Source organism: Nannospalax galili, unplaced genomic scaffold, assembly GCF_000622305.1.
Source record: "Nannospalax galili isolate Female #2095 unplaced genomic scaffold, S.galili_v1.0 scaffold17, whole genome shotgun sequence".
NCBI classification, from domain to species: domain Eukaryota; kingdom Metazoa; phylum Chordata; class Mammalia; order Rodentia; family Spalacidae; genus Nannospalax; species Nannospalax galili.
The window spans coordinates 4,336,896-4,363,560 of record NW_008342276.1 but is presented as its reverse complement, the minus strand read 5'-3'; the positions used below and the strand labels follow the sequence as shown (position 1 = coordinate 4,363,560).

Genomic DNA, 26,665 nt, shown 5'->3' with positions numbered 1-26,665 from the left:
TTGATTATGTTGGATATCATTAGTCCTTTTCATTTACACATAAATTTTTGTTGACTTACTAATTGGTTTTTGTATATTTAGATAACCTATAGCTTATCTACGACTTATTTAGACCTCTATGCCTATGCAGTAAATAATCTATGAATAATGATACTCTTTCTTTTGTTTCTTGCACTTGTGGTTCTTTATTTTTCTTGAATTGTTGCACTGGCTCTGTAGAATGTCATGTGAAATGTTGATTAGAATTAGATAGAGGTCTGTGCTAATCTCATTCCCAATCTCTCGAGAGAAATGTTCAATTTTTTATTATTGAATATGCTTTAAGGTAGATTTTTGTTGTTGATATTTCCCATTTTATCAAATGTCTTCTAGTTTATTTGTTTGCTATATTTTTAAAAACACAAAAAATTTTATGTTTAATTAAATGCTTTTTAAATTTTCTGGAGTTACAACTAAAAATATGAGGCATTTTCCTGTGCCTTCAGTACCAATGGAGTTTTTGGCGATTTTCTATTCAAACTTCAGCCTTAGTGTTGCCCCACTCAATACCTGGGGCACTGGTTATAAGTTGGTAAATTCTTGGGGAGAAAGGGGTACAGAATGCATGACTTAACACATTCGTGTGACTCCCTTCTGGTCCAGAGCATGGCTTCTGAGGCCCTCTTCATTTGGGTAGCCTCTCATGCCTTCAAGTTTGTATTTATTTTATTGTATTTTTTACCTAGCCAGTCATGTTTGCAGAAACATTAGCCTCATGCACACTATTCCCCTCCATCTCATTGCAAAAGTCAGACTTTTGTTTTCATTATTGTCAGAATTTGCATTAACATTGCAGCTTATTACTGATGAGATCTATGTATTCGGACTATTGTCAAACTTGAGAACATATATTGTAAAACCTTTCTTATCTATACATGAAATATATGATGTCCAATTTTGAAAAGTCCAAACTCACTCTGGTTCTGTCTGTCAAACATTTTTTTTTGCTCACATCTCCCCATTTCTTGTGCTGTATGCCTCGAGACACATTCAACACTTTGTTTCATGACTTTGTACAGTCAGCACAGTAAGAGATGGGAATGTTCTTAGAGGCTATCCCTACATGGTACTTGCTACCAGTAACTTAACTGCTCATGGAAGTAACTTCAAACTACACAAAAATATCACCTTATGCCAAATCTAAATGTTTTTCTCTACTTAAGCTTGTCTCAGCTAGTTCACCAAATACTGTATCCACTCCTAAACCACACAATGTGCAAAAGATGATGGAGAGAATTTACAGCTGGAGACAGTCATCTTGACCTATGCATTCTCAATGTGTAGTATCACTTCAAGGATGCACATGCTTTAAGGGGGTAAAAATAAAGATATATATGTATATATATAAAATGCTTTATTAACCTTATATATTAATGTAAATATACATGGATGGTATTAAAATTTCATGGAAGAAGCAACTGGGAAAATATATATCTAAAAAGCTTGTTGGAAGACTGCCACTTAAAGGGAATCACTATTTTAACCAGCTGAAGTAAAATGCCTTAGTTCACCAATTTTACCAAGACACATGGCCATAGCAACCCACTGCCAGGGATTCTCCCAGTGTCACAGGGAGGACCTGTGTAAATGAGGAGCTGAAACCAAAGCTTCTTACCTTCCTGGCAAAACCCATCAAACTCAGGCTCAACAGAATGACTGTGTTGTGAGGAGCTCATGCAGCTTTCTTTAGTTATAGCGAATGAATGTTCAATAGACATGACTATAGCAGAATCAACTGTGGAAATTGCTTTGCAGTGGCACTGCCTTCTATCCCTGTCTTCAAATGTTGCTGAAGGAAATTCCCTAAGGAGTGAAGTAGAAAAGATGGGGAGAGGAGTACAGAGATGCAGGGTCATAGGAGAGGTCACAGTTTCAGCCTAGACTCCAGTCTGACAACCTGCCCACAAGAACCTAAGACTGACCACACCACAAGGTGCGTGTTCAACTATGCAAAGGCTCAGGTGTTTATGAAATGATGGCGGGTACATAAAGGGTTCAGAAATTAGAATACCCTAGGCGCTGAGCTTCTCCCAACTGAACCTTTGTAGAAGTATTTCGTGCATCTCTCTCAAATGCCTTCTCCCAGTGTGTGTAAACATATTGCTGTTCTCTAAGATCTAGGTCAGTTCCTCCCCATCTCAATCTTGCCTCGCTTTTCATTATGGTCCCTGTGGTCCTCATGCTGTTCAGCATTATAATTCTTTTTGAAGAAATTCTATCTTTCTGAACGATCTCTGCATTGCTGCCAATACATTTTCAGTCTCATTTAGCTTCATATCTCCAAGTAGAACAATGCCTGTGTGTCTGAATTACTGAATATCAGAACAATGGGAATATGTTATCACCTTGAGTCTTTATGAGAAGAGAGTATGGAGACACTAGATAATAAAAAGGGAACTGTTTGCTTTCTATTGTTGAGGTTACAAGTATATACCAAATCAGAATATGCCAGAAAAATGGGTATGCATATATATATTCCAGTTTTTTATCTTATTACTATTATGAATACAGTATTATTAATCACGCCACTTAAATTAAAAAGACATTCATACTTTTCTACTTCATGGCTTATTAACAATCACATTATCATTTGAATCATGATGTCATTGAGTCATATCAAGGATTAGTAACTAACCATTAGATCCGAGTAAGGAGTTTAATATAGAAACTTCCAGAATTTTGTGCTTGATTCTGTTCTGAAATCTTACTTATTTTTGCTCAAGGCCTTTCTGGTTTTGAGCTATGAGATACATTGCTTGTGTAAGAGTCAAGCTAAGAAGACTGAGCCAACTTTTAAAAGAACGAAAGGAGATCGTTTTCATGACATAAAACCTTAAACAATGAAATCCTGATGTTTTCCATTTACTTTAATGTACACTGTAAAATAATAAAGGCAGCTTACCCTTCATGCCAATGGGGCCAGACTTGCCAATATTGCCCTGGGATCCCATATCACCCAGTTCTCCTTTAACTCCTGAAAACAAAGCATGCCATTTATATATCATGAGGTTTTTATCTTTTTTTAAAGATGTGACCAACATGATGTTGATTCAAAGGAAATAGCAAAAATTATGTTTTATTTAAGATACCTAATTGTTAATTTGACACAATCTAGAGTCATCTGGGAAGGGAATGTCCACGAGGGATTCTCTGATTGGGTTTGTCTGTGGATATGTCTGTGGGGAACTGTCTTGACTATACTAATTGAGGTGGGAAGATCCACCCATTGTGAGTGGCACCATTCTCAGAGATTCAGTCCTAGACTAAAAATTAAAAAATAAAAAAGAAGAAAGTGAGCTGGGCACAAACAGGAAGTCTTCTTGGCTCTCTGTTCTTGATTATGAATGCATGTGACCAGATTCCCCCCTCAAACTTCTGCTGCTGTGACCTCTGAGCTATGGTGGACTGTGACCGAGGACCATGAGCCAAAAGAAATCATTTCATTTTAAGTAGTTTCTGTCAGGGTTTTTAAAAAACAGTCATAGCAATAGGAAATGAAACTAAGACACGAACATGCACACACACACACACACACACACACACACACACACACACACCCATCCTGTGTTATATTACCTGTGCTGGATAGCTTTAGTGTCAGCTTGACACACCTGGGTTGAGGAAGCCTCAGTTGGGGAATTGCTTCTATTGGACTGGCCTGTGGCCATGTCTGAGGGGCATCTTCTTGATGAGTGATGTGGGAGGGCCCAGCCCACTGTGGGTGGTGCCACCCCTGGGCAGGTGGGCCTGTGTTGCATAAGAAAACAGGTTGAGCAGGGGCCAGGGGAGCAAGCCAGTAAACAGCATTCCTCCATGGCCTGTGCTCCAGCTCTTGCCTCCAGGTTCCTGCCCTGAGTTCCTACCTTGGGCTCCGGGATGAACTTGACCTGGGATATGTAAGCTAAATAAACCCTTTCTTCCCCAAGTTGGTAGTGGTCAGAGTATATTGTCACAGCAATGAAGAACAAATTAAAACATTACCTGTTTAAACAGTTAACATAATATATCTATTAAAATTGGAATGTGAGTGATTGAGACAATTCCGGGCATGCTGATATTAAAGTATTTGCTGATGAAGTATTCTAGAATATCCACAATGGGGTGTATAAGATAGAGGTCATGTAAGCAGCCGAGCAGGCGCCTTGGCTCTATATTAGATCTGTTCATCTCTAGACATACTTTAGCTTTGTTTGAGTACTGATTTCTTCTCTCTCTTTTAAAATGAGATTTGACAATTTTAGTCATTTTAAGACAGGGAAGAGAATGTGCGGTCATAAAACCCAGTGATCAGAGAGACATCATTTGCTTCTTTTTTTCTTTTGAGACGGCATCTCACACTGTAGCCTTGGCTGGCCTGGCATTCACTATGTGTCCCCTGCTGACTTCAAATGCAGTGGTTCTTTCTTAAGCCTCCTGACAATACAGGTGTGAGCCACAACACCTGGCTTTGTCGCTGAGCTTTTAATCCTAAAACTTACGATCAGGGGTCCCTAAATTCTTCTAAAATCATTGTTTGCTTTAAAAATGATAATATAAAAATATTTACTAGTTGAAAAGCTTTTTTTATGAGAATAATTTTGTAATTGACGTAAAAAGTTTTAGAATGAGTATAAATCAGACTTTCTGAAGTTGAGACTTCAAGGTCTAATGAGTCTTTTCAACCCTTTAAATTATTCAAAAATGGAAAATGAGTGGTCTAAGGTAACTCTCTGGCAGCAGCTTTCAGGGAACAATCCAGGTGTTCAGAAGATACATGCTTGTATATTACAACCTAAAAAACATTTTTACTTTTTAGTGAGGCTTGGTCTTAGCTTTATTAGCAAAAAATATTCTGTCTTTTGTTTTATTCTCTTCCCCCTTGCTTCTACTTTCTGAAGGACCCTATTTGACCCATTATATAATTCCTCTTCATAAGGAAAAGGATTTTAAAGAAATAAAGTGATCTTGGGAAAAGACTAATCCAGGGAAAAGATTAGTGGATCAAAGGATCAGGCAAAACTTTCTATGAACACAGCTATATTTAAAAATCTCACTATCTTATATATTCTCAAAGAGTGCTGTTCCTTGGGCCATGTAGTATGAGCCACTCTGGCCAGTCCTAATGGTATAGCTTGAATTATGACTAAGTCTTTCTGTCAGGCAAGTTCATAGGAGCCCTGGGATGGTCAGTCAATTCATATCTGAAACATTAAATGTATCTTTGGCACAGCGGGCATTGTGAAACTGCTAATTTCCAGGGCTAGGGCCAGAAGAGAGAGCATTTCCACATTATAACTGCAATTTCAGGTGGGTTTACCTACCTTTTGGTCCCCTGCGTCCAACTTTGCCATCCTTGCCCTCTTCTCCTGGGTCTCCTTTTTCACCATCATCTCCTTTTAAAATAAGAGAGAGGGAGAGAAAAAGAGAGTTAGCAGCTCAAATAGAAGCCTAAGCACATTCTCCTCAGGGGAAGGAGACTATGCTTAGAATCCATGTTGCAACTCAGATATGAGGATGTACATGGGCCATGAGGATTGGGCAGCTGAAAAGAAGAAAGTTCCATTTCAATCATGAACTCACAACAGCTGTGGTTACATGCGCTGGGCCTGACATGTGAGTCATGTGTGGGGGAGGGGCTCACAAGGTCCTACCCCTAACTGATGAACTATTTGCTATTGATAGATTCTGGGGCTGGGGAATTTTTGTCTTTAGTTATGTGCTCAGTGCTGAGCCCACCAGGCTCCAGTGAGTAGCTCCAAACCCATGGACACACTGACCACCCTGTTTAAACTCAGTGGATCACAAGGCAAAATAAACAGGTATAAATGTGAAAACAGATATGTAGGGTGTGTAGGAAAGATTGGGGGATAGACAGGGTGGGAGGAAGTTAGGAAAGGGTGGGGATGAGAGCAATAAGTATGTAATATTTATGTGTGTGTGTGTGTGTGTGACTTAAGTACTAATTTCATTAATAAACAAGGAAGAAAACATTTTTTCCTTTGCTTTTCTCCCACTCAGCTCTACATTAGAAGAACTCCCAAATTTTAGGCATGTACCAGGAAGCTAAGAACAGCAGGCTAGGGATAGCAAATAGCTGCAAAGCAGCTGAATGTGGACAGTGGCTACTCTAGTCATAGCTGAGAACAACAGCTTCAGCACCTTGAACCATTAAAGATGGCTGAATGGGTGGCTTAATGAAAGATGCTTGGACTGGACTATAGGACAGGAGGTGCAGATTTTAGTATGATATTAGTCACTAATAGTGTAATTCTTTGATAAGTTGATGATGGAACGTAGGTACTTCCGGGGAAGACAGGTCTAGGCTTGAGTCCCAGCTCCTCTGCTCCCTGCCTGGAGGGACTTGATCATATCAACTGCTTTCTGAATCTCACATTTCTTTCCTGAAAATTGCATTAATAATACCTACTGAGTGAGCTCCCTAGAATTTATGTAGAGAAATACACACAGAAGTCTTGTGACAGTCTGTGTTTAGTGATAGCAACTATTGTTATTCTTCCCTCTATTCTGCATTTCCTCATCCTTGGTGTGGGGGTATTACCTGCCATCCCTAACTTAGCCAGTTGTTTTAGAATCAACAAGTTAAGTATGTGAATGTGCTTTGAAAACAAGAGCATAACACATACAGTATTGTGCCTGAATCCCAGCCTTATCATCATGGCAATCTCAGGACAGTGAAAGCAAGAGGGATGATGGGAGACTGAGATTCTAGGTTATAGGATTATGTAAGAATCTAGCTGTTTTACAGGAGCATCTACAGGAACCTTCTGGAACTGGCTTTTAAAAAGATTCTTACATGATTTCTGTGGAATCGAGTTTAGGCCGGATGGTATTTTTCTAAGCAACAGTGAATGTTTATTTAGAAGTTTAATATGTGCTATGCACTTGAGCTAAGGATTTTGACATTGGATCATGGCAATCCAGGAGAAAGTATTATTACTTCACATCATAAAATAGAAAGAAAACAAGACCTCGTGTGGTTAAGGTGCTTGCTTATTGTCACAGACTTTATTAGTAACCAAATGAGGGTTCTGACATGGCTACGTTTCTGCCTATCCCAATATAAATTTGGTGCTTTCAACTTAGGCTTCAATGACTCTTAGTAGGTGGTGGATTTAGAAGATTTGGCACTTTACCAATTTTTTTCAGAGAGGAGAAAGTGAAAAAATGACAATTTTTATTACTTTTTAAACAAGACAGATAGTGGGGGACTGTCATTTTACTATCTTGGTGATTTAAGTCTTAGGAAATGTGTCCTTGATTTCGGTTTAGTATAATTGAGACCTAGATTTACCACTCACTAGCTGAGGGATTTGGGCCCTGGGAACTCCTTAATCTTCTCTGAGCATTGTTTTACTCAGTAGTAGAATAGACTTTTTACATATTTTTTCCAGAAAGTTTTTCCCTCCCTCCCTCCCTCTATCCCTCTTATCCTCTGTCCCTTTCTTCCTTGCCCTGCCTCGCTCTCCCTCCCCCCTCCATTCTTCCATCCTTTTGCTTTTTGAAAGTGACATTCTATGGAAAGGTTTCTCCTTCTCATTCCCAGGCTGAGGAAAATCTTCTGATTACTTTTGTTGTTTAAAATACTACTTTATACTCAATGTGTCCATTTATTTCTGTTTGCCCTTATATTCATTCTTCTGTGAGCTGAGAGATGGGCTGTGAGCCCAAGCATTTTTTTTTTTTCCTAACACATGAAGAATCGAGCAGAGTGCCAGATATCAGTGCTTAAAATGTAGTCGAATTGATATGCTTTGTATGAACCATGGACATCTTACAAATGTAATGATGGTGTTATCGAGTACTATGCACCACAATGTCCTCACCACCTGACATGCACTCAATCATTTGCTCCCCACGACAAGCCTTCAGAAGGATGCTATTCTAAGCTCCATTTTACAGATAAGGAAATGGGGTCAAGGAGAGGGGGTATAACTTCTACAGGGTTGCAGAGCTTGTAAATGGTGAAATTGAGATTCAAATCAGGGCATCTTTCTTCAAAGTCCATGTTCTGAATAAGCACAATTATTTGGAACAAATCACTACCTTCTCTTTCCTGGGCCCAGGATTATCTTTGCTGCAAAGGGACGGAAAAAGCAAGTCCTGTTCTCAGTAAAGGTAAGACTGAAAAGCCATACGGATCTGAATTGGTAGCATTGTTGTTTTCCCCCCTTCTTCTCTCTATTCATTTCCAAGCACCTTTCTCACTGGAGGCCAGGTGAGTGATTTAGTTGTCTGTTGCTCCCTGGTGGCTCTGATGGGAGATCTTGGATGGTGGAAACGGAATAATGGTTCGCGTGACCTCTGTGGCTGCACCCAGCTTGCTGCTGTGCAGAAGGCTGCCAGAGTTGAAGTAAACAACTTGTGTGCTTGCCTTCAGCTTGGGTTTGGGTTATTTGATCTTTGGGAGCTGCTTCAATGACAGCAGAAGGGAAACATCAAAGCGAGCTCTCAAAAGGACCCCCACATGGCTCACTGTTGCCTGTGTTATCCTCTTAGAAATACCTCATTGGATTACTGGGGCTATTTAGACTGTCTTTCCTTCACTTAAAAAATAGCCACTTACATTTAAAAAAATAGATGAAAAGCTAAACTGAAATAAACTAATTTCAATTTTATAAAAATGATTTGTTTGGGCCATTGGGGCCATTAGCCTACTGTGATAATCTCTCCGGCACAGCACATAGTTGTCCAAATTTTCTTAGGCAGGATTTTTAAAATTTTATTTTGGCAGTAAGCAAAAAGTTTTTTAAAATTGAATGTGACTTTGAAATTAAATAAGTGAACTTGGGTTAGTACCATGAATTCAAATAGAGCAAGTATTAAAAATTAGTGAATTCCTGAAGGTGAGATGAGTTTCTTTTTTAAAAAATATTTTATTTATTACTTTTATTTTATGTGTATGAGTGTATTGCCCACATGTATGTAAGTGCACCCATGCCACACAATGTCCATGGAGATCAGAAGAGAGCATCAGATTCCCCTGGAACTGGGGTTACAGACAGTTGTTAGCTGCCATGTGGTTGCTGGGAATCAAGTCCTTTGCAAGAGCAGCCATTGTTTTTTACAACTGCGCCATCTCTCCAGCCCCTGAAATGAGTTTCTTGAAGACAACAAAAAGATGGATTTTTTTCTTAATCCATTCCATTAGCCTGTGCCTTTTGATTGGGAAGTTGAGGCCATTGATATTTAAGGTTGTTATTGAAAGGAATGTATTGTTTACTGTCATTTTAATTTGTTTGTGTTCTTGGTCCTAGTTTGTGTTTCAGTAATTATACTTTCCTTTGTCTTCTTTCTATAACCTCCTGGGTGTAGACATTCTTTTGTTTGGTGCTTTGTATTGCTTTGAGTACTCTCTGTAGGGTTGGTTTGGTGAACATGAATTCTTTCAGCCAATTTGTGTCATGGAAAATTACACATACAATATCTGAACATGAGTGCATGTGCATACCTGAGGGATATAGAACTACAAAAACAGTGCCAGACAGGAGAAACCTCCCTTTGAGTTGTTGGTCAGGGTAGTCCAAGAAACTCTTAAAATAATACAAGTTATTGCTACAGCCCTTGATTATTACCTCCCAGAACTTGAAGGTAAGACCCTATTGCTGAGACAGAACATACTTTGGACACAGGACTTAGAGCAAGGGAACTGGAACTGAACTGGAAGCCTCCTCCCTGAAAGACTAGCTCTCATAGTTCTAGTGGATGCTATGCAAACTGCTAAGGGAGAAAATCAATCAGTGGTCCAACCCCAGTTTTAAAGCCTGATAATTACAACAATAGCCAACACAACAAACTATAGCAATACAGTAGTGGCATGTTTATCTAGGGTGCAATCAGCATCTACCCAATTGAACTTAAAGCCCTCTCAGTCTGAGGGAATTCATGGGAAGCACTGAAAACATAGCCAAATATACATGGCAGGAGAGGTCAGATATCCTAGAGAAAACCCTATCTCTGTCATATCTCTAGACAAATGAAATTTCTTACTGCATACCAAACATGGATCCTTATATTTACAGACAAGTATACCACACATACTTGTCAAAAAAGCATCTTTTTGCAATAGATGGAGGCTATTAAAGAGTTACACAACTGGTTATACAGAGAGACTATGTCTGAGAGAAGCCTAACCCCAAGCAATATATCTACAGTGGGACCTCTACACTTAAGGGCAGGGGAAAGAGATAAAATCTCAGGACAGTACCAGGGAAATGGGCAGCAGGCCTCAACTTTAGCTGAGGAACTATTGGCAGCTGGTGATTGCTGGGTGAGGGAGAGTTGATTTTCTTTAAGGGAATGACTCTAGATGAGGAGTGACTCTAGGCTGAGTAGACTCCAGTGGATGAATTGCACGGACAAACATCTGGGAATAAAAACTTTACCGGATAGGCCTTAACATATATGACAAAATGCATGAAATTGGGTGGGGGGGAATTGTAGAGGGGTGTAGATGGAGATGATGGTCTAAATAAGATTTATTGTATGAAATGCACCAAAATCTCAATAAAAATATTCATAAATATAAAAATAAAGTTAAATTAAAAACTTCAATTTTTTGATTTATTACTAAAAAATAATGAATTCATTCATTTTGGAAATGCTAAAGAAAAAAATCTCTGGAAATTATGTCTTTTTCTATTGCCTATGTAATCTTAGAGATCAGGAAGAAGTTGTTAGCAGTCTTTCTTTAGACGACCCTTAGAATTGAGTGGAAAAGGTGGCATGGGGGACCCCTATAGGATTTCATGTATTCTGACATATATGTTAAGGTCTGTTGAGTCAAATTTGTATACCTAGATGTCTCTCTATGTGAGTTCATCCACTTCAGTTTAGACAGCCTATTTAATATCACTCCCTTAAAGAATATCAACTCTCCCTCACCATTAGCTGTTAATAGTTCCTTACCTAAGATTGAGGGCCCCTGTCCATTTCCCCAGCTCTATGCTGGTTTTTGTATGATTGAATTTGCATGGGTCTTGTGCATACTGACACCATTGCTACAACTTCAAATGAGCTAGGTCCCAGAAGCCTGGAGGACTTTGTTTCCTTATGGTCATGTACCACCCTTAGCTCTTACAATCTTTCTGCTCACTCTTCTTCGATGGCCCTAGATCCCTGGATAGGTGTGATCTAATATGAGTCTTATCAGAGACATGCACTCTGTAGTCTCTTATTTTCTACAATTTGGCCAGTTGTGGCCTTCTATGGTCATTGCCCTCTGTTGCATGAAGAAGCTTCACTAGTGAGAGCTGAGAGATGCACTGTAAACATAGCCAAATACATATAGTGGGAGAGGTCATAGGGCCCAGAGAAAACCCTACACCTGTCACATCCCTAGACAAATGTGATTTCTTACTTTATGCTCAACAGGTATCCGTATATTTACAGTCAAGTATGCCACCCAAGAAAGAAGCTCCTTTTTGTAACAAATGGAGACTAAGAGAATTCTGTAATTGGTCATACACAGAGAATTAGTGTCTATGAGATTCTCAACTGTAAGTGACATATCTACAGTGGAATCTCTATACTCAAGGCTCATGGAACATAGTGGAACAGGGGATGGAGAGAATACTAATACATCTCTCAACTCTTTAAGTAACTTTAACAGCTTCAGGATGGAAATTGTCAACAGATGAAGAAAACAGTCAAATGGTTTTCTACTTACTACCAAATGCACTGCTCAAAGTGAGACTCTTCAACTGTCTAAATGGCCCTGTGGCTTAGAAGCAGGAGCGATCACTCAGTCAATGGGAGTCAAGAAAAGAAGGTGAGGTGTAAGTTAATTCAAATCTTAATACCAGTAAGCACAATTTGCTGGCCTCCAGCAGTAGAACCATTCACAAACACTTCCTAATACATTTAAAGTGTGCCAAATACATTGATTCTTTTGGGCCTACAGTAGAGATATGGTTACAAAACAACCAACTAAATCTTAGTAGACAGGATCTTTTGTCTCTAAGTAGGAGGTTGTCCCAGGGAGAATTTTATAAGAAAACCACAGTGCTTTAATACAATGTAATTTGCCAAGGGACACCACCTTCAGGAAACACATGTCTATTAGATAATGGGAAATCATTCAAATTCATATATATCAATATACATTTGTGTCTATTTTATGTATACATATATACATTTACTACATATACAGACGTGGTATTTAATTTCCCAAATAACAGCTCTTTAATCATACACTAAATAATTTATTCCTTAACTTCAATAAATAATTACATGTAATAAATAATTGAACTATAATAATTTTAATAAATAACTTGTCAAGTTATTTAATCAATTATTTAAATTTAAATTAAACCTCATACTGAACAATTAACCTTTCTTCTTTAGATTCTTTTCCTAGAAATGGAGATTATGAGCCTTTTCTCATTCAGCCATTTGAAGATTAGATGAGATTACGAATGATAAAATTCACAGCGGCACCCTTGCATCAAATATGTTCTCACTGTCAATATTATATGTCTAGTGGGTAGGAATCCATTGATTTCACTTTCTTGGTGTGTGTTCCCTGGGATTCTTATAACAGCTTCATAACATTCTGCAGGAATCCTCTCTCACACATTCTGATATGGTTTGGACAATAAATGCATTCAGTAAATTGACTTGTGACCCAATAAGAATACATAAGTCTCACTTTAAGGATTTTTTTTTTTATTAGAATGTCCAAAACCTAGAGACTTGGTCTGTCTTTGGGGGCTACAGAGAAGAGTCTGAATATGTCCTGACAACACAAGAAAGAACATGCTTTACAGTGAAGTCATTCCAGAGGAGAGCAAAGACAAGATGACTGAGCACAGAATAAATCGCTCAGTCATGTGGATCTAGTACAACTCAACTCCCCCCCTCTTACCCAAATCCCAAAACTGACATTTCTCTCCTGTTTGTTGGTTTGATTAATAATGCAAATTTGGTTTGTGATAGACTCTTTCACTTGCAAGCACAAGTTTCCTTACTAATATAATGACTAGATGGTGATTAAGGCATTAGTACCCTTTTCTGTGGGTAGGGCAAAGCCCCAGGAAGCAGATAATTACTGTGATAAATGCTGAAAGAGTGTCTGTTATAGGAGCAGAAAAAAGAAACCACCTATCACCACCTGCCCACATTCCCAGCTCTTCCCTTCTCTTTGTTGGAAAAAGTGGAATCTCTGAGCGTGGATGCCAGCAACCTAGACTTCTATTCCAAAGTATGTATAGAGAAAAGGCCTAATATACAAATATTTGTTTATTTGAATAGGCTGGTACTAAAACATCCTCAAAAATAAAAGCTCATTGTTTTTTTAATCTTCTGTTGAGCTCCATGTTCCTGACAGACACAGGCATGCCTAGATCAGGCACTTTAGCAGAAAGAATTAATGCTGTTCTCTGACGGATACTCCTCTGGAATGTCATAGCTTCCTACCACATGGTGTCATCCAAGATCAGACAGATTTGAAATGACACACTGCCTTCTTTGCATTCCTACTGAGTCTGATGTGCAGTAGGTGCTTGTTCAGTAAGTGTTCTTAAAATAAATGCAGTAACATTCCTAAAGACAAGATAGATAAATGTGAGCTTAATGACAATACAGTCAAATGAATTTGTAATTGATTGAGATGTCATTCTCAATACTGGTTGATTAATGAATTGGCTTCAGTTTGTGATGACAGTCTATAAAGCAGTAAGGCAGCCCATGTGAGCTCACAAAAACTACCTTTGCTGCTACCTTGAAGCATTTTTGTTTCTTCCTCTAATTTATTCTGTCTCCCAATATCTTCACCATGCTTAGACTTCCAGGACTCAACAACCCAATCAGCTTTGATAATGCCTTCTTTCCCAGGCTCATCTTGATCCTTACTTCTAATTTTTAAACATTTATTTTCCCTTTGTTTCCCATACCATTAGCTTACCTACTCCTTCTTCATGCCCCAATCCCTGTTCTTTATAGATGATTCTTAAATGGTTTTCATGGTACTTGATGAATTGATGTATTAAGCATAATTAGAATAGTTCCTGTTCAATGAACAGTTGACTGGTATCTATGGATCTAAATTTTGTTTTACCAAATAATCTTGTAAATTAATTTTATGAAAATCACATTTTTCATTGTGCAACTTTCCTATTCAAAATGTCCCAGCAATTCTCTTTATAGGCTAAATCCAAACTTATTAGTCTAGTATCTTGCAGATTGGCATCAAGGGAACTTTACCATGTGATTTTCTGCTCTCGATCTTCATAACTTTCTCTTCCTGACCAAGCCATTTGTTCAAAAAAATACCTTTCAGTTCTTGCCACTGCTGATGGCATATACTCTTTCGTTCTACATAAAATTTTTCCACACAAAAAAGAATAAAAAAGACATAAAAGATAGACCAGACACAATGACCTGATGAGAAATCTAAAGTTTATATAGACTAGAAAATACCACATGAATGCACAGTGTTTATAGTGGGATAAGGAAAAGTGAACACCAGACATGAAAAATGAACAATTGTCATAATATAGAAAAAATTTTTGGAAAAATCCTCTGTAAAAAAACAGTGAATGGTCCTCAAACGACCTTAAGTGTAAATATAAATTGATTTATTTGGGCCAAATGTATGGTCTTAAACACCCAAAAGGAAAGTATAACCAAAGAGTAAAGTGATAAGTATGTTTCTTTAAGAGTTCAAGGGATTACACTTCCCAGACATTAGGCTTAAGTCCATATTAAAGGTTATTTAGACAGTTATCGCTCATTGATGATTTTGTTCTGAATCAGAAACTGCTTCTGAGTTGTAAGACTTCACATCTTGACCTGCAATACTGTAGTGCCCACCTGTAGCTAAGGGAGACAACCTGCTATTGTTCTAAAATGATGGATAAATTTGTTTTCTCCCCCTACCTAGAAGCCTTTGAGAGGGAACTAACACTGATTCTAAACACTCCAATAGCCATCAAAATGCCTGAAAGCAAATCCTGAATCCATCAATCTTGAGTCCAGCCTTGGCAGACAAAAGAAAAATTAGGAGGAACCCAATGGAGGGATGCTTTTGGAAACTCTCATGAAGAAATTCCAATGGACTCTCCTATGAACATTTGAAATTTGCCCTGTTCTGACTTTTTTCTAGTTCCCTGTCTGGAACCTGTAATGCTGATTATTCTTGCCTTTACTTCTCCATTACATCTCCCATTCACCAGTCAAGGACTTTCTTTCCCCCCTACAAGCGAGAGTAATTTGGGAATCTTTTAGATAGACCCACTGAAGGGGTACTCCAGTTGCCTCACCCTGCGTCCCCGTTCAGCATGGAAGAAGCCAGAGTGGTCTGCGACTTGATTCCCTATCCACAAGCTGGGTAACCACTTCAGAGGATGATGTGATAAGAACAGGAGGTAAGAATCAGCTAGGCAGTTAGTGTAAAAAGATCCCAAAGAAAAGTAGCCAGCTTCTTGGCTAAGAGTCAAAATGTTCTCAGGCCTCTTAGCAAGATACTCCATTCTAAAGGCCAAAAATTTCAAAAGTATTTGGGAGCACTTATCTAATCCTTAAAAGATTTTAGGACTGCCTCTTCAGAGAAGGGAATATTAGAGTAGCAAAAAGCCTCATAAATAAGACGAAGAAAGGGTACATGAAGTTATCAGAAAAGTAATGGGTAGATATGGGAGGAGTTTAAGGGGAAGGAGTGGGCATGGATTTGATCAAAACACCTTATATGCTTATATCCCTGTATGAAATTCTCAATAAAGTATTAAAAAAATAAAGAGGAAAAGTGGGAAAAAAGTGAATGAAATAAAAAGACAACTCAAATATTTAAATAAGAAATACTTGATGAGAAATGCCCAGATTCATTATTAATCGGACATATAGCCTTCTATAAATATCTATACTGTGGTTCACATCAGATCCAAAATGGCAGAGATGCAGAAAATTGAATCTTCTCATTACGATTCTTGACAATGAAAACTGCTATGTACATGAAAAAATAATCTGAAAATAAAATTAAAATGCAAGGAGCCAGGCTCTGTAGGCCTGTAACCCCAGCTAGTCTGGAAGCTGAAGGATGAAGATAGCAAGTTCACGGCCCGCCTGGGCTACAGAGTGAGTTCAATGCCTGCCTGAGCAACTTAGTGAGGCCCTGTCATAAAATCAAAAGTAAAATGATGGACTGGTGAGATGACTCTGTCAGTAAAGACTCCTGTTGCCAAGCCTGATGGACCTTAGTTTGATCTCTAGAACCCACAAAGTAAAAGGACTCATGAAAATTGGCCTCTGATCTCCCCATGGGTATGTGGGAGTGCACAGCCACAGCCTTCCAACATCCTCTTACTAACTAACAACTAACTAACTAACTAACTAACTAACTAACTAACTAATAACTAACTAACTAACTAAACAAATGTTCAAAACAAACTCTTCAAAATTAACTAGGGGGCTGGGGACACAGTTCAGGGGTAGAGCACTTACTTAGCTTGAGTGATGCCCTGTATTCCACACATAGTTCTTCAAAAGGAAAAATAATTACATTAGAAAAACACAATACCCTAGTTTATGGAACTTCGTTTATATGCATAGTAAAATAAATAAGCATATAAGAACATTTGGAGTAGCAAAGAGAAAAACTGTAAACACCTAAAGTGCATCATTATGAGACTGGTTAAACATAACAATAATTAACATTATATTCCAGTGATTAAAGCTGTATTAAAATACAACACGGTTTGATGCTGATGGTGAAAATAATGGATCAGAGAAGGAGTTCCACATTATATTATGCATAACGTGTTTCTTAGGGAGCATGATGTGGCACTTTTTAGAATAAGGGAAGTAAATAAAATAGACATAGACTAAAGGCCTTCTCGATGATTAAATGGACCCAGAAATGAAAAACCAGCAGTAAGAGAGACTATTAGATTTCCTTTATACATATTTATTTTGAAATAATCTCACAATTTGAAAAGCACACCAAAAACACACCAGTCCTTTTATAAATCTTACCTATAAAGTGGTCTCAATTTAATTTCTAAGTTATTTGAGTTTATTGATAGAATTGTTTCCTTGGTAATTCACCATCTGGTTCCCTGTTGCTACTTTCTAATTGCTGTCTTGAAGTATTCCTTAAGTAACATATTCTTATTTAACTGTCCAGATTAATGTCAACTACTTAATTAGACTATACAATTTTGTGATAAACACTTGGCTCTCAAGTGCTATTCAAAGTCTCATGATTTATTCGCTTGTTTACTTATTGAACAAATATTTATTGCATTTCTGCTTAGTTGGCTACCAAGCTCTGTACTGGGTCCTAGGGCTTGAACACCATTTTAAATAAAATCTAGTTTATGCTTAAAACTTAGGTGGGGAAGGTCTGAACAAGGTCTCACAAATAAATATGTTACTAAGGAAACTGCAGTGTGTTTTGTTGGCATCTAGCAAGGTGAGCCTTTGGAAAGATCAATGCCCTGGAAGTTGGGAAGCTGCTTTTGCCTATTAGGGATGAGTTCAATGTAGTTGTTCTCATCTTCAAGGATTACCATTCACTCCATGCTCACATTGCTGTACTTCTTTTTTTTTTATGTGTAAGAGTGTATTGCCTGCATGTATGTGAGTGCACCTGTACCGTGCGATGCCGCAGAGGTCAGAAGAGAGCTTCAGATTCCCCTGGAACTGGAGTTAAAGACAGTTCATAGCCGCCATGTGGGTTCTGGGAATCGAACCTGTGTCCTCTGCAAGAGCAATCAGTGCTCTTAACCACTGAGCCATCTCTCCAGCCCCAGCACATTGCTCTCCTTTTAAAATCAAGATGAAGGGCTGTTGGAGAACATGCAGCCATAGGATGAACTTGGAGCAATTCAGTTCCAACTAATAAAGACATGTAGGCAGTTGCAAGACTTTGTGAATGCTGGACATTAGTTTTGCATACAGTAATCTATTCAGAATTAAAATATTAAAGAATCGGGAAGAAAAAGCAACAGAAAATTACATGCTAATGCAGACTGGCCACAACAAAATAATACCAGGATGGAGTTAATTCCCCTAATTATGAGAACATAAGAAAAACATTATACAAATGAATCAAATTTTGAGCTTATCTTAATTTAGAAAATAAAATGTCATCTTAGATATGCTGCAGTGTAGGAAAATAGGTCAGGTCCCTGCACAGAGACTTTGTTAGTTTTGTGCCAGCGATTTGTTCTGTGTGTGGTCCAGCACTGAATTGGCCCCATAATCACTTGTAGACTATCTGCTTTGCTCCTCCAGTGATAAACAGCACTAAGGTGATGCTGATGAGTAGATAGTTCCAGTAATCTTCCTTTGTGATGTATCTGAGTCCCCCATTTTCTGTGGAGACTTTCAAATTTGGTCTCACACACATTGCTTATCCCATTGTATCTTCTAACTTCTCACTGGACATATGGGTCTTGTCTGTTTTGTAGTCCTGTCTTTTGGTCACCCATCATGTTGTCCAGTGAGATAGAGATGACTTCATTCCAATTTTTGGCTCTGAATGGCACTTTTAAAAAATACCTATTCATTTTAAACCAAGTGGAACACCATTATTGAAAATATTGCTTTACTTCATCAAATGCTGTTTCTTATCTTGTCACTACTCTAGAATATCTTGAATGCAAGGGGCCATAAGTGTCTCATCTTAGGGAATTTGGTTTCATCAGTACATCTACTCTTCCTGATTAAGTTTCCTAGTTTGGTTTCTGTTGCTGTGATAAACACATGACTAATAAATAACACTTTGGGGAGGAAAAGATTTATTTCATTTTAAAGGTTATAGTCCATCATTGAGACCATAGCAGAAACTCAAGGCATGAACCTGGAGCAGAAACCAGAGAGATTGCTGCTTATTGGCTTCCTTACAGGCTCATGTTCAGCTACCTTTCTTATACAGCCCAGGCCCACCTGCCTATGGGTGTTAATGGCCATAGTGGGCTGGGACCTCCTAAGTCAACCAGAAATCAAGATAATGCCCCACAGACATTCCCACTAGCCAATTCAATTGAAGCAATAATTCAGTTGAGGTTCCCTCTTCCTAGATGTGTCAAGATGATAAGTAAAGTTAACTATGACACTAAGATCTAGCTACCTTACCTGTAATGATACCATTCATTTAACAGATCTAAGCTTTAAAGCATCTAACATACCCAGCATGTAAGTGATGGTTGCATGGGAGAAATGAGTCATTCTAGTTCCTTCCTTCATAGTTAGGGAGGTAAAACAGGCAAGGATATGTTTCTCTTAAGAACTTTCCCATAGCTATGCAGGGAAATCATAAGCAAAAGCAGTATGTTTTAGTTTTCTTTTATTTAAAACAGGAGCAGTGATCCTTACATATGTCAGCAGAACTAAAATGAAATAATGGGTAAACCTTTTTGTAAACTCTAAAGTGATGTGCATGAAATATGCTAAGCAGATACAAGTATCGTCAAGTGGCCACAAGAGACCTAAAATGATGCTTCTAGAGTTCTCAAATCAAGTACTATCACAATAAATAATATAAAAATATTAAATTATTTAGCCGCTACTTCACTTGAGTATCTGCAGTCCAGATTTTTACTGTATGCATTTCCAATTCTTTCCTAAAACAGCAAAGATAGCTATGAAATATAATTTAAAGGATTTTTATGAAATGATTGAATATTACATATCAAATAAGTGATGCATAAAAACAGGCAGTCTCGTTGAGATAAAGCATCATGAGCTGTGGGGAAAATTAATAAAATCATTCTACTAAAAGTTTATACAAGTAATATTTCATAGACTAAATCCAGAAAAGTAACAGACAAGTTGTGCTTGGCCTGTACATCTGAACAGTAACCCAAGGCCAACAGAACATGTTGCCTAGGCAGACTGTAACTAAAGGTTTATTTGTTAAAGAAGGAAAAAAAGAACATAAAGACAGGATTCTCTTTGACTTTTGTTAAACCTTTTGTTGGCCGCATTTATGGAGTCCTTGATGCTATGTTAATATTATGCTGTGTTTATGTAGCTTCACATTCTTTCTCATTATGACACCATGATGTAGCTACACCATTATCTTGCCCATGTTACTGGTGAGAAAATGCAGGTTTTAATTTTGTGTGCCCTGAATTTCACTGAGTCCCTAATATAAGCCTATCCATGTTTATACTGCTTTTAGTCTCATTTTACTAATAAGGGACAGCAGGTCCTGTTGGAGAACAACAAAAAGGGGAATATAAGTGAAGAGATAGGATGGTCTTGAGTTTGTGAACTGCCAAAGATTGAAAGTTGACTTTGAAGTGTGGCTAAAGATAAATAGGAGATTGTAGAAAGGAACAGAAGTGGTCTTTTCCAAGTGGCGTGCTATTTGAAGAGACAATTTTATAATCCATGAACCTTTTTTATGGAAGTGAAGAGAAAGGAAACTTATGGTGACCAGTATACACAATAGAATGTAATGAAAGGAATAATGATAGCTAAGCTATATACTAAACCTGTTTTAAGTTTAAAAATTACTGTTTGAAGCATGTGATCTCCTCATCTCCCTTTTAAAGTTGAGGACTCCAAAGGTTTAAGGTCACATAGCTAGGTAAGTTGCAGAGCTTAAATTCAAAATCAGATATATCTTTTTTCAAAGCTCATGAGTTTTATCAATATGCAGGAGCAGATTGTTATGGTCCCAACCAGCGATTTTGTGCATAGCCAAATAGTTACATAAGGGATTTGTGGATAGAAGTGGAATAAAGGTTATGCCTCTATTAAAATGAGACAAATCATTTTTAAATCATTACCATTCACTACCTCCTGACTCATCTTTATCTACAAGTTGATGGATTGGAGTTTTATGCTTCCCTTCCTGACCTAGCTTTGAAATGTTTTCCTGAACTCCGCTCAGTAGAAGGAAAGGAAAAAAAAAATGGTTCCAAACACCCACAAAATAGAATATAAAAGTTAAAGCCAATCCTCCTAAAACATTCTTCTATCCTCAAGCATAAGCATATTAAAATGAATGATAAATAACAAAAGAATAATAATAAATGAATCTAACATTAGCACAATAATAATCAAGTTTTGAGGAAATGTCTACTTGCTTAACTTCTCTGTTAAAGTCAGAAGAATTGACAGCTTAATATATAGAAGTAACCTGATTAAAACAGTCCTGTGCCATATTATGAATTGACTCCCTAGGCCTCTTTCTAATGTCAGCTTGTAAAACCAAACAATCATTTCATGCTTAATGAGAAGTATAAAAATTGAGGACAATTAGAAACACAATAGAATAGAGCAATTCTAGGAATCTGGAATCTGAGTTCTAGTTGTAACTTTGACATAAAGTAATACCTGTGAGACTTTAAACAAGTTACTGTAGTCCTTCTGGACCTCAATTTTCACAAAACTGGTGTCAAACCAAATGGTCTTTGAGAGTTCCCTTGTAGGTGATAAAACTTCAGTTTGAATGTGAGAGAGTCAAATACTCCTGGGCCTATCTTCTGCCCTTATGTTTGAGGAAGTCACAAGAAGACTTCCTTTTGTTGGAGGCTGAGGTGTATTTAGAGAAGTAACCTAAACTGTGCCAGTTCTGGACTTCAGAGTTATGTCAAACAATAGAGAAGGATGGTCAAATGGATGTCCCCTTTCTCATTTTCTGAGAAAAGATTACTTCCTCCAGTAGGGGTGAGTTTCACCTGTCTTCCCCCACGGCACAGCCTCTCTTAGTAAAAAGGAGAGGTGATATACATATTCATGTTTCCTGGCACTAAGATATGTGCCCACATATCTTCATGCATGAGTTCTATGGGAATCAATAGACATTTGAAGTAATATCTGAAGCGGCTAATTTCTGGTCCCCCACAATACTATGATACACTCAATACTGTTTGAGGGCCCTTCTGGCTGGCTAGCGGGTTGACAGGCCGATGTGAATACGGAGTGCAAACAGAACTGAGTTGAATCTGATTCCAACTTGCCCTTTCTAGCTCTGTGGCATTGGACTAGTGACATAGTAATTAGGAACCTCAGTTTCTTTATATGTCCACTGGGAATTACATATCTTTTACAAAATTTATTAAGACAATAAAATTATACTCTTTAACATGTGTTAGGCTAGGGAAAGGTAGTTTTAACTTCCCAATGAATGAAACTCTAGTATTAATTATTGAAGAGAACACATGCCATCATGTTCAGCATTCCTAAGTGTCCAACACAACCGCTGGACTGACATAATGTGAATTCAGTGTTCTTAGACATTTTTTCCAACCAGGTTTTGTCGTCAGAAAGTGACTAGTGGCTTTGTTTTTCAAGAATTATTTATTTTATTTATGTGTACGAGTGCTTTGCCTGCATGGGTGTATGTGCAACATGTGTCCATGGCATCCAGAAGAGAACATTGAATGCCTTGGAACTGGAGTTATAGACAGTTGTGAGCCATCATGTGGGTGCTGGAACTGAACCTAGTTCCTCTGCAAAAACAACAAATATTCTTAGCCACTGAATCATTTCTTCAGCCCCACAGTGGCTATATTTTTGAACTCAGTGTATGACTAGTTAAAACTAGTGTTTGGAATGGAATGATTGGACCTGGGACAGAAGTTGAGAGGTCATATTCAAGTTGTTTAACTGTGCCTGTTTAAACGTGGCATGCCCAGAGAGCATGACAACTCTACTTGTCCTTACTGAGATTATTTTTGTGTGTAACCTTAAGATGTTGTTAATATATATAGAAACTGTGATATATTCAAAAATTTCTTGCAGTTTAAAGCATCCTTTACATACTCTTTACTCATTTAAAAATTATTTTAAAATTTCTTTAAAATTCTCACCATTGTTGTTTTCAAGTAAGACCACTAGAGGTCAGAATTTCACAAGATTGTTAACCACCATGGTAAGAAAAATAAAATGAACATTTTCCTGTTAAGCAGCATAAATGCAATTTTAAGGTACAGAAAGAAAAATAATGGAGACTTTTGAGAAGTTTTGATAAGTGGAGTGATGCTTATCCTGAAAGTTCTTACCCAATGACCTTGATAAGCAACTAAAGGAAAGAGAAGCAAAATGTGTTAAATATGTGACATTTATACTGATTATTTTATCTTAAAAGCAGAAAATGCGTATTATGAAGTCCCGTTTTACAAATAAAGAGGCTGACACAGTAGAGGTTCAAAAAATGGACTCTAATGCTTTTCCTTCCAGTAAGTTGTGCTACAGAAATAACACTAAAGTGTGCATATTGAACTGAATATTCTATGGATAGTATTATTGGTTTTTCATCTGCAAGTCTGAATAATTTATTTAGTTACTATTCGCCAAAATGAATTTAAAATGAATTCCTTTTATTATTTCCCAGAGTATTTAGAAATTTCTGTGCCCAGTACTGCTGTGGTGGTAAACTTAGTAATGAGATGATTGGCCATGAAGCAAAGTATTATACACTAGCTTTTTGTAATAGAAAAGATATTGAATGATAAACTCTAACCTGGTCCTTTAAAATGTTTGCCTGGGGTCATCAAACTTTTCATTTGTTCATTGTGAAGAGCTAAATATGCAAATTGTCCTTCCTTGGGCTCATCTAGCGGTTACTGTATTCTCATGAGGAAATAGGTGGTATAGACTGTAGTTCATATTTGCACAAAGGTTCTATGTCCTGTTTATTGTGTATTCACCTCTAACACTATGCTTAGAACACAGGAAAAGCGGCAATAAATATGCTCCAGGTTGCTTCAGTTTGAAAAAAACAAAAAGATAAAATCAATTGGGAGCTAACCCCAAAAGCTTGCAATTGAATTCCAAGCTTGCGATTTGAATACAAGTCCTAAGATAGTTTCCTTTTTAGCTAACTTCAAACTCATGTCATCTAACATGGTGTCTGAGATTTGGTAGGTATTTGGTATATTCCAGGGTCATGGAATCACTTTACTAAAAAGGGAACTTAGAATGCATTTGGTGCAAAGCCCATATGCTCAGGAAGAAGAGGAAATCATAACAGAGTCTATAAGACACATAGTCCTGAGATACAGTGCTCTAAAGTGCCTCTCTTCCATTCCCCCTTCAAGGTACACTCACACCTCTATCCTTTCACATTAGCTTATGACCGGTTCATAATTCTACCTGGGCTCAGGAAGAGAATAAAAGATTCCATTGTTTGAAACGATAACTGGACATTTAATGAAAAGAGGAAAGTTTTGCAGTAGGTGAAGAAATGAATAAAGAAGGCTGTGGATACTTTGCTGGTTTTAAAAAATTACTGTGTATAGATTGAAGTAATGACTTTTTTTTTTTTGAGATAGGATATCCCTGTAGCCTAAGCTGACCTGGAACTCACTATGTAGACCAGGTTGACCTTGAACTCACAGAGATCCACATGCCTCTGCCTCCCAAGTGCTGGGACTACAACTACAGGCATGCACCACCCCGCCCACCTCGAGCTTTATTTTTTTTAAAGGTATATGCTTTGTTTTTCTTAAAAAGAATTTTCTCTCTCTCTCTCTCTCTCTCTCTCTCTCAAATTCAAAGTGTTCAGGTAGTTTACTCTGGTTCCGAACTTGAGATTCCCCTGTTTCAGTCTTCTGAGTGCTGGGGCACCATTGTTTTTGCAAAGATTTAAGAATTCACTACACTGAAACTTTTTAAAATTAAGGGTTACTGAGGTTTTTTTTCTGATCATGTCCTATTAACTTGCTCTTCTTGTTTCTGCTAAGGAATGTTCTCTGCCCTCATCTGCCTGGCAGAATTATGCCTATGTCTCAACACCTCAGGAAAAAAAAACAAAAAAAAAACAAAAAAAAAACTATGCAAAACATTTTTTGCCTAATAAGTATTTATTTCTCCATTGCTCGTGACACTAACATATTATTTAATATTCTGCTGCCCATAAAACAGGACCTGACAATAAGTAATCAGTACATATTAGGTGAATTTCAAGGAACAGAGTTGTTAGATTGGAATGTGTTGTGTTTAGGATATTTCGTTAACACCACTTTATCTGTCCTTCCAGTCTGAAAATTACAGCTTTTTTTCAGGGTAAAATTGTAAATGTTATTCTCAAACAGATTTTCTCATTGCACAATCAAGGGAACCTTCAATTTTCAGTGTCTTTCTGACACCACAGGAAACAAAGTTTCCTAACACACTATGCAAAATCCAGTAATGGCTTTAAGTAAATACTTTATTTCTAATCAAAACTTTCTTTTCTGAACATTTGCCTTCACATTATTCATTTAATCACCCAAGAAATTATTTGGAAGCCCCAAGGTCTCACTGATCTTCCCTGCATTTATTTTATGTTAGCAAAGGTTAAAACTTGGATTGCAATCTTAGGAGGAAATTAATTCACTGATTAAGAAAACGCACTTTAAGCAATACACATTTAAATAACTGACAAGCATTGAGCCATTTTTTTTTAATCCGTTTTTTCTTTTACTTCAGATTTAAGCAGCTGCAATTCTTCCACTGTATCGCCTGGAGAAGTATATCATGAATTACTAATAAGAGAGCACCAATCTGCAGTGCGGTGACCATTTTCAGAACAAAGGGTTAGAGCAGAAACTGAAAAGACAGATTTTAAAAAAATCAGCCAGTTGCTTGAAGCATATTTGGACCTTAGACCTTGGCTCTACTTGGAATCAAAAACAAAAGCAATAGTCTATCATTCTCCAGCTGAAGGCACTTGACCTCAGAGGCTCTACTTTCAAGTAAAGAAATATTCATTTATATACTACCTCCAATCCTCAATTAAAAGAAATACATGTTCATTGGAACCCAGGATCCCATTAATTTGTAAAATATGTACTTCAGATTTAACTTTTAGTTTAGACTTCTTACCTACATGGCTTTTCAGAGTCAGTATGAGAGGGCAAGGAGAGCAGCCTGAGAATAAAGTCTTAGCACGGAGTCTCTGAACGTGCATCTCCCGCTGGGGTGCAATGGGAGAGAAAAGCTCCCATGTTCCTCAGTGATTGCCATCAGATTCTTGTCCCAGAGTTCAGTTACTCCAACCCATTTCTTACCTTCCATCAGGAAAACCTATAAGTAACTAATAACCCATTGATTTCCCAAAGTAGAAGGGGAAGTCAGAGGAAACTAGGGAGGAGGGGAGAAAAAGTCACCAACAGACCAAGGTGGAGTTGAGATAAGGAAAGGGAGTCTATATACTACATGAAATTTGGGATTTCTTCCTCACCTTTAGGCCCTGGTGAAACTGTGTGTGTGGCACAGACTTCCACGGTAGGGCGACCATCAATATCCAGACCCAGACTCTGAAACTGCAAGAGCAACAGCAGCAGGAGGATGAACTGGTTGCTTCGAAGAGGAACTCCAAAGCTATTCATGACTGTAGTTCCACAAAAGAGGGTCTCTCAGAAAGGCTAAATAGTCAGCATGATTTTAGGTGAAACCTTCTGCTGCAGAGAAAAAAAAGGAAGTATCAGAAAGCACATTCCAGAAAAGGCTGCAAAGACAAGCAAGAGGCATTCCCTCGATTGTTTATTTTCTCAGGGTCCTAAAGGACCATACATTGTCCAGAATGTTTATTTTCAAATGACAACAGTTTATTGAAAATTATCACTAAACTAAACATTCAAATGTGCAGGTCAACGGAAACATCCCCGAGAGCAGAGAGTATAGAGATGCCTGCTGCTCAGAACTCCAACTGACTTAGTTTCCAGTGCACTTAAGCGCTATGTTCCAGAGG

At 37.8% G+C, this 26,665-nt stretch overlaps 1 protein-coding gene across 2 annotated transcripts in view; it reads right to left on the bottom strand.

The window, feature by feature from the left end:
- Colec10 (collectin subfamily member 10) overlaps window positions 1-26,390 on the bottom strand; it is a 62,130-nt gene extending 35,740 nt beyond the window's left edge. Inside the window, exons 1-3 of one of the 2 annotated variants that reach the window (XR_003850336.1) lie at window positions 26,156-26,390; window positions 5,340-5,411; window positions 2,942-3,013 (exon numbers count right to left, since the gene is read on the bottom strand). Coding sequence is in view for 1 of the 2 variants with exons in the window: in XM_008837969.3 (XP_008836191.1) it covers window positions 2,942-3,013; window positions 5,340-5,411; window positions 26,156-26,303 (292 nt within the window). In the remaining variant the exon portion in view is untranslated. The remainder of the gene's footprint in view (window positions 1-2,941; window positions 3,014-5,339; window positions 5,412-26,155) is intronic. The other variant, XM_008837969.3, reaches the window with a different exon arrangement.
- Between the last annotated feature and the right edge of the window lie 275 nt (window positions 26,391-26,665).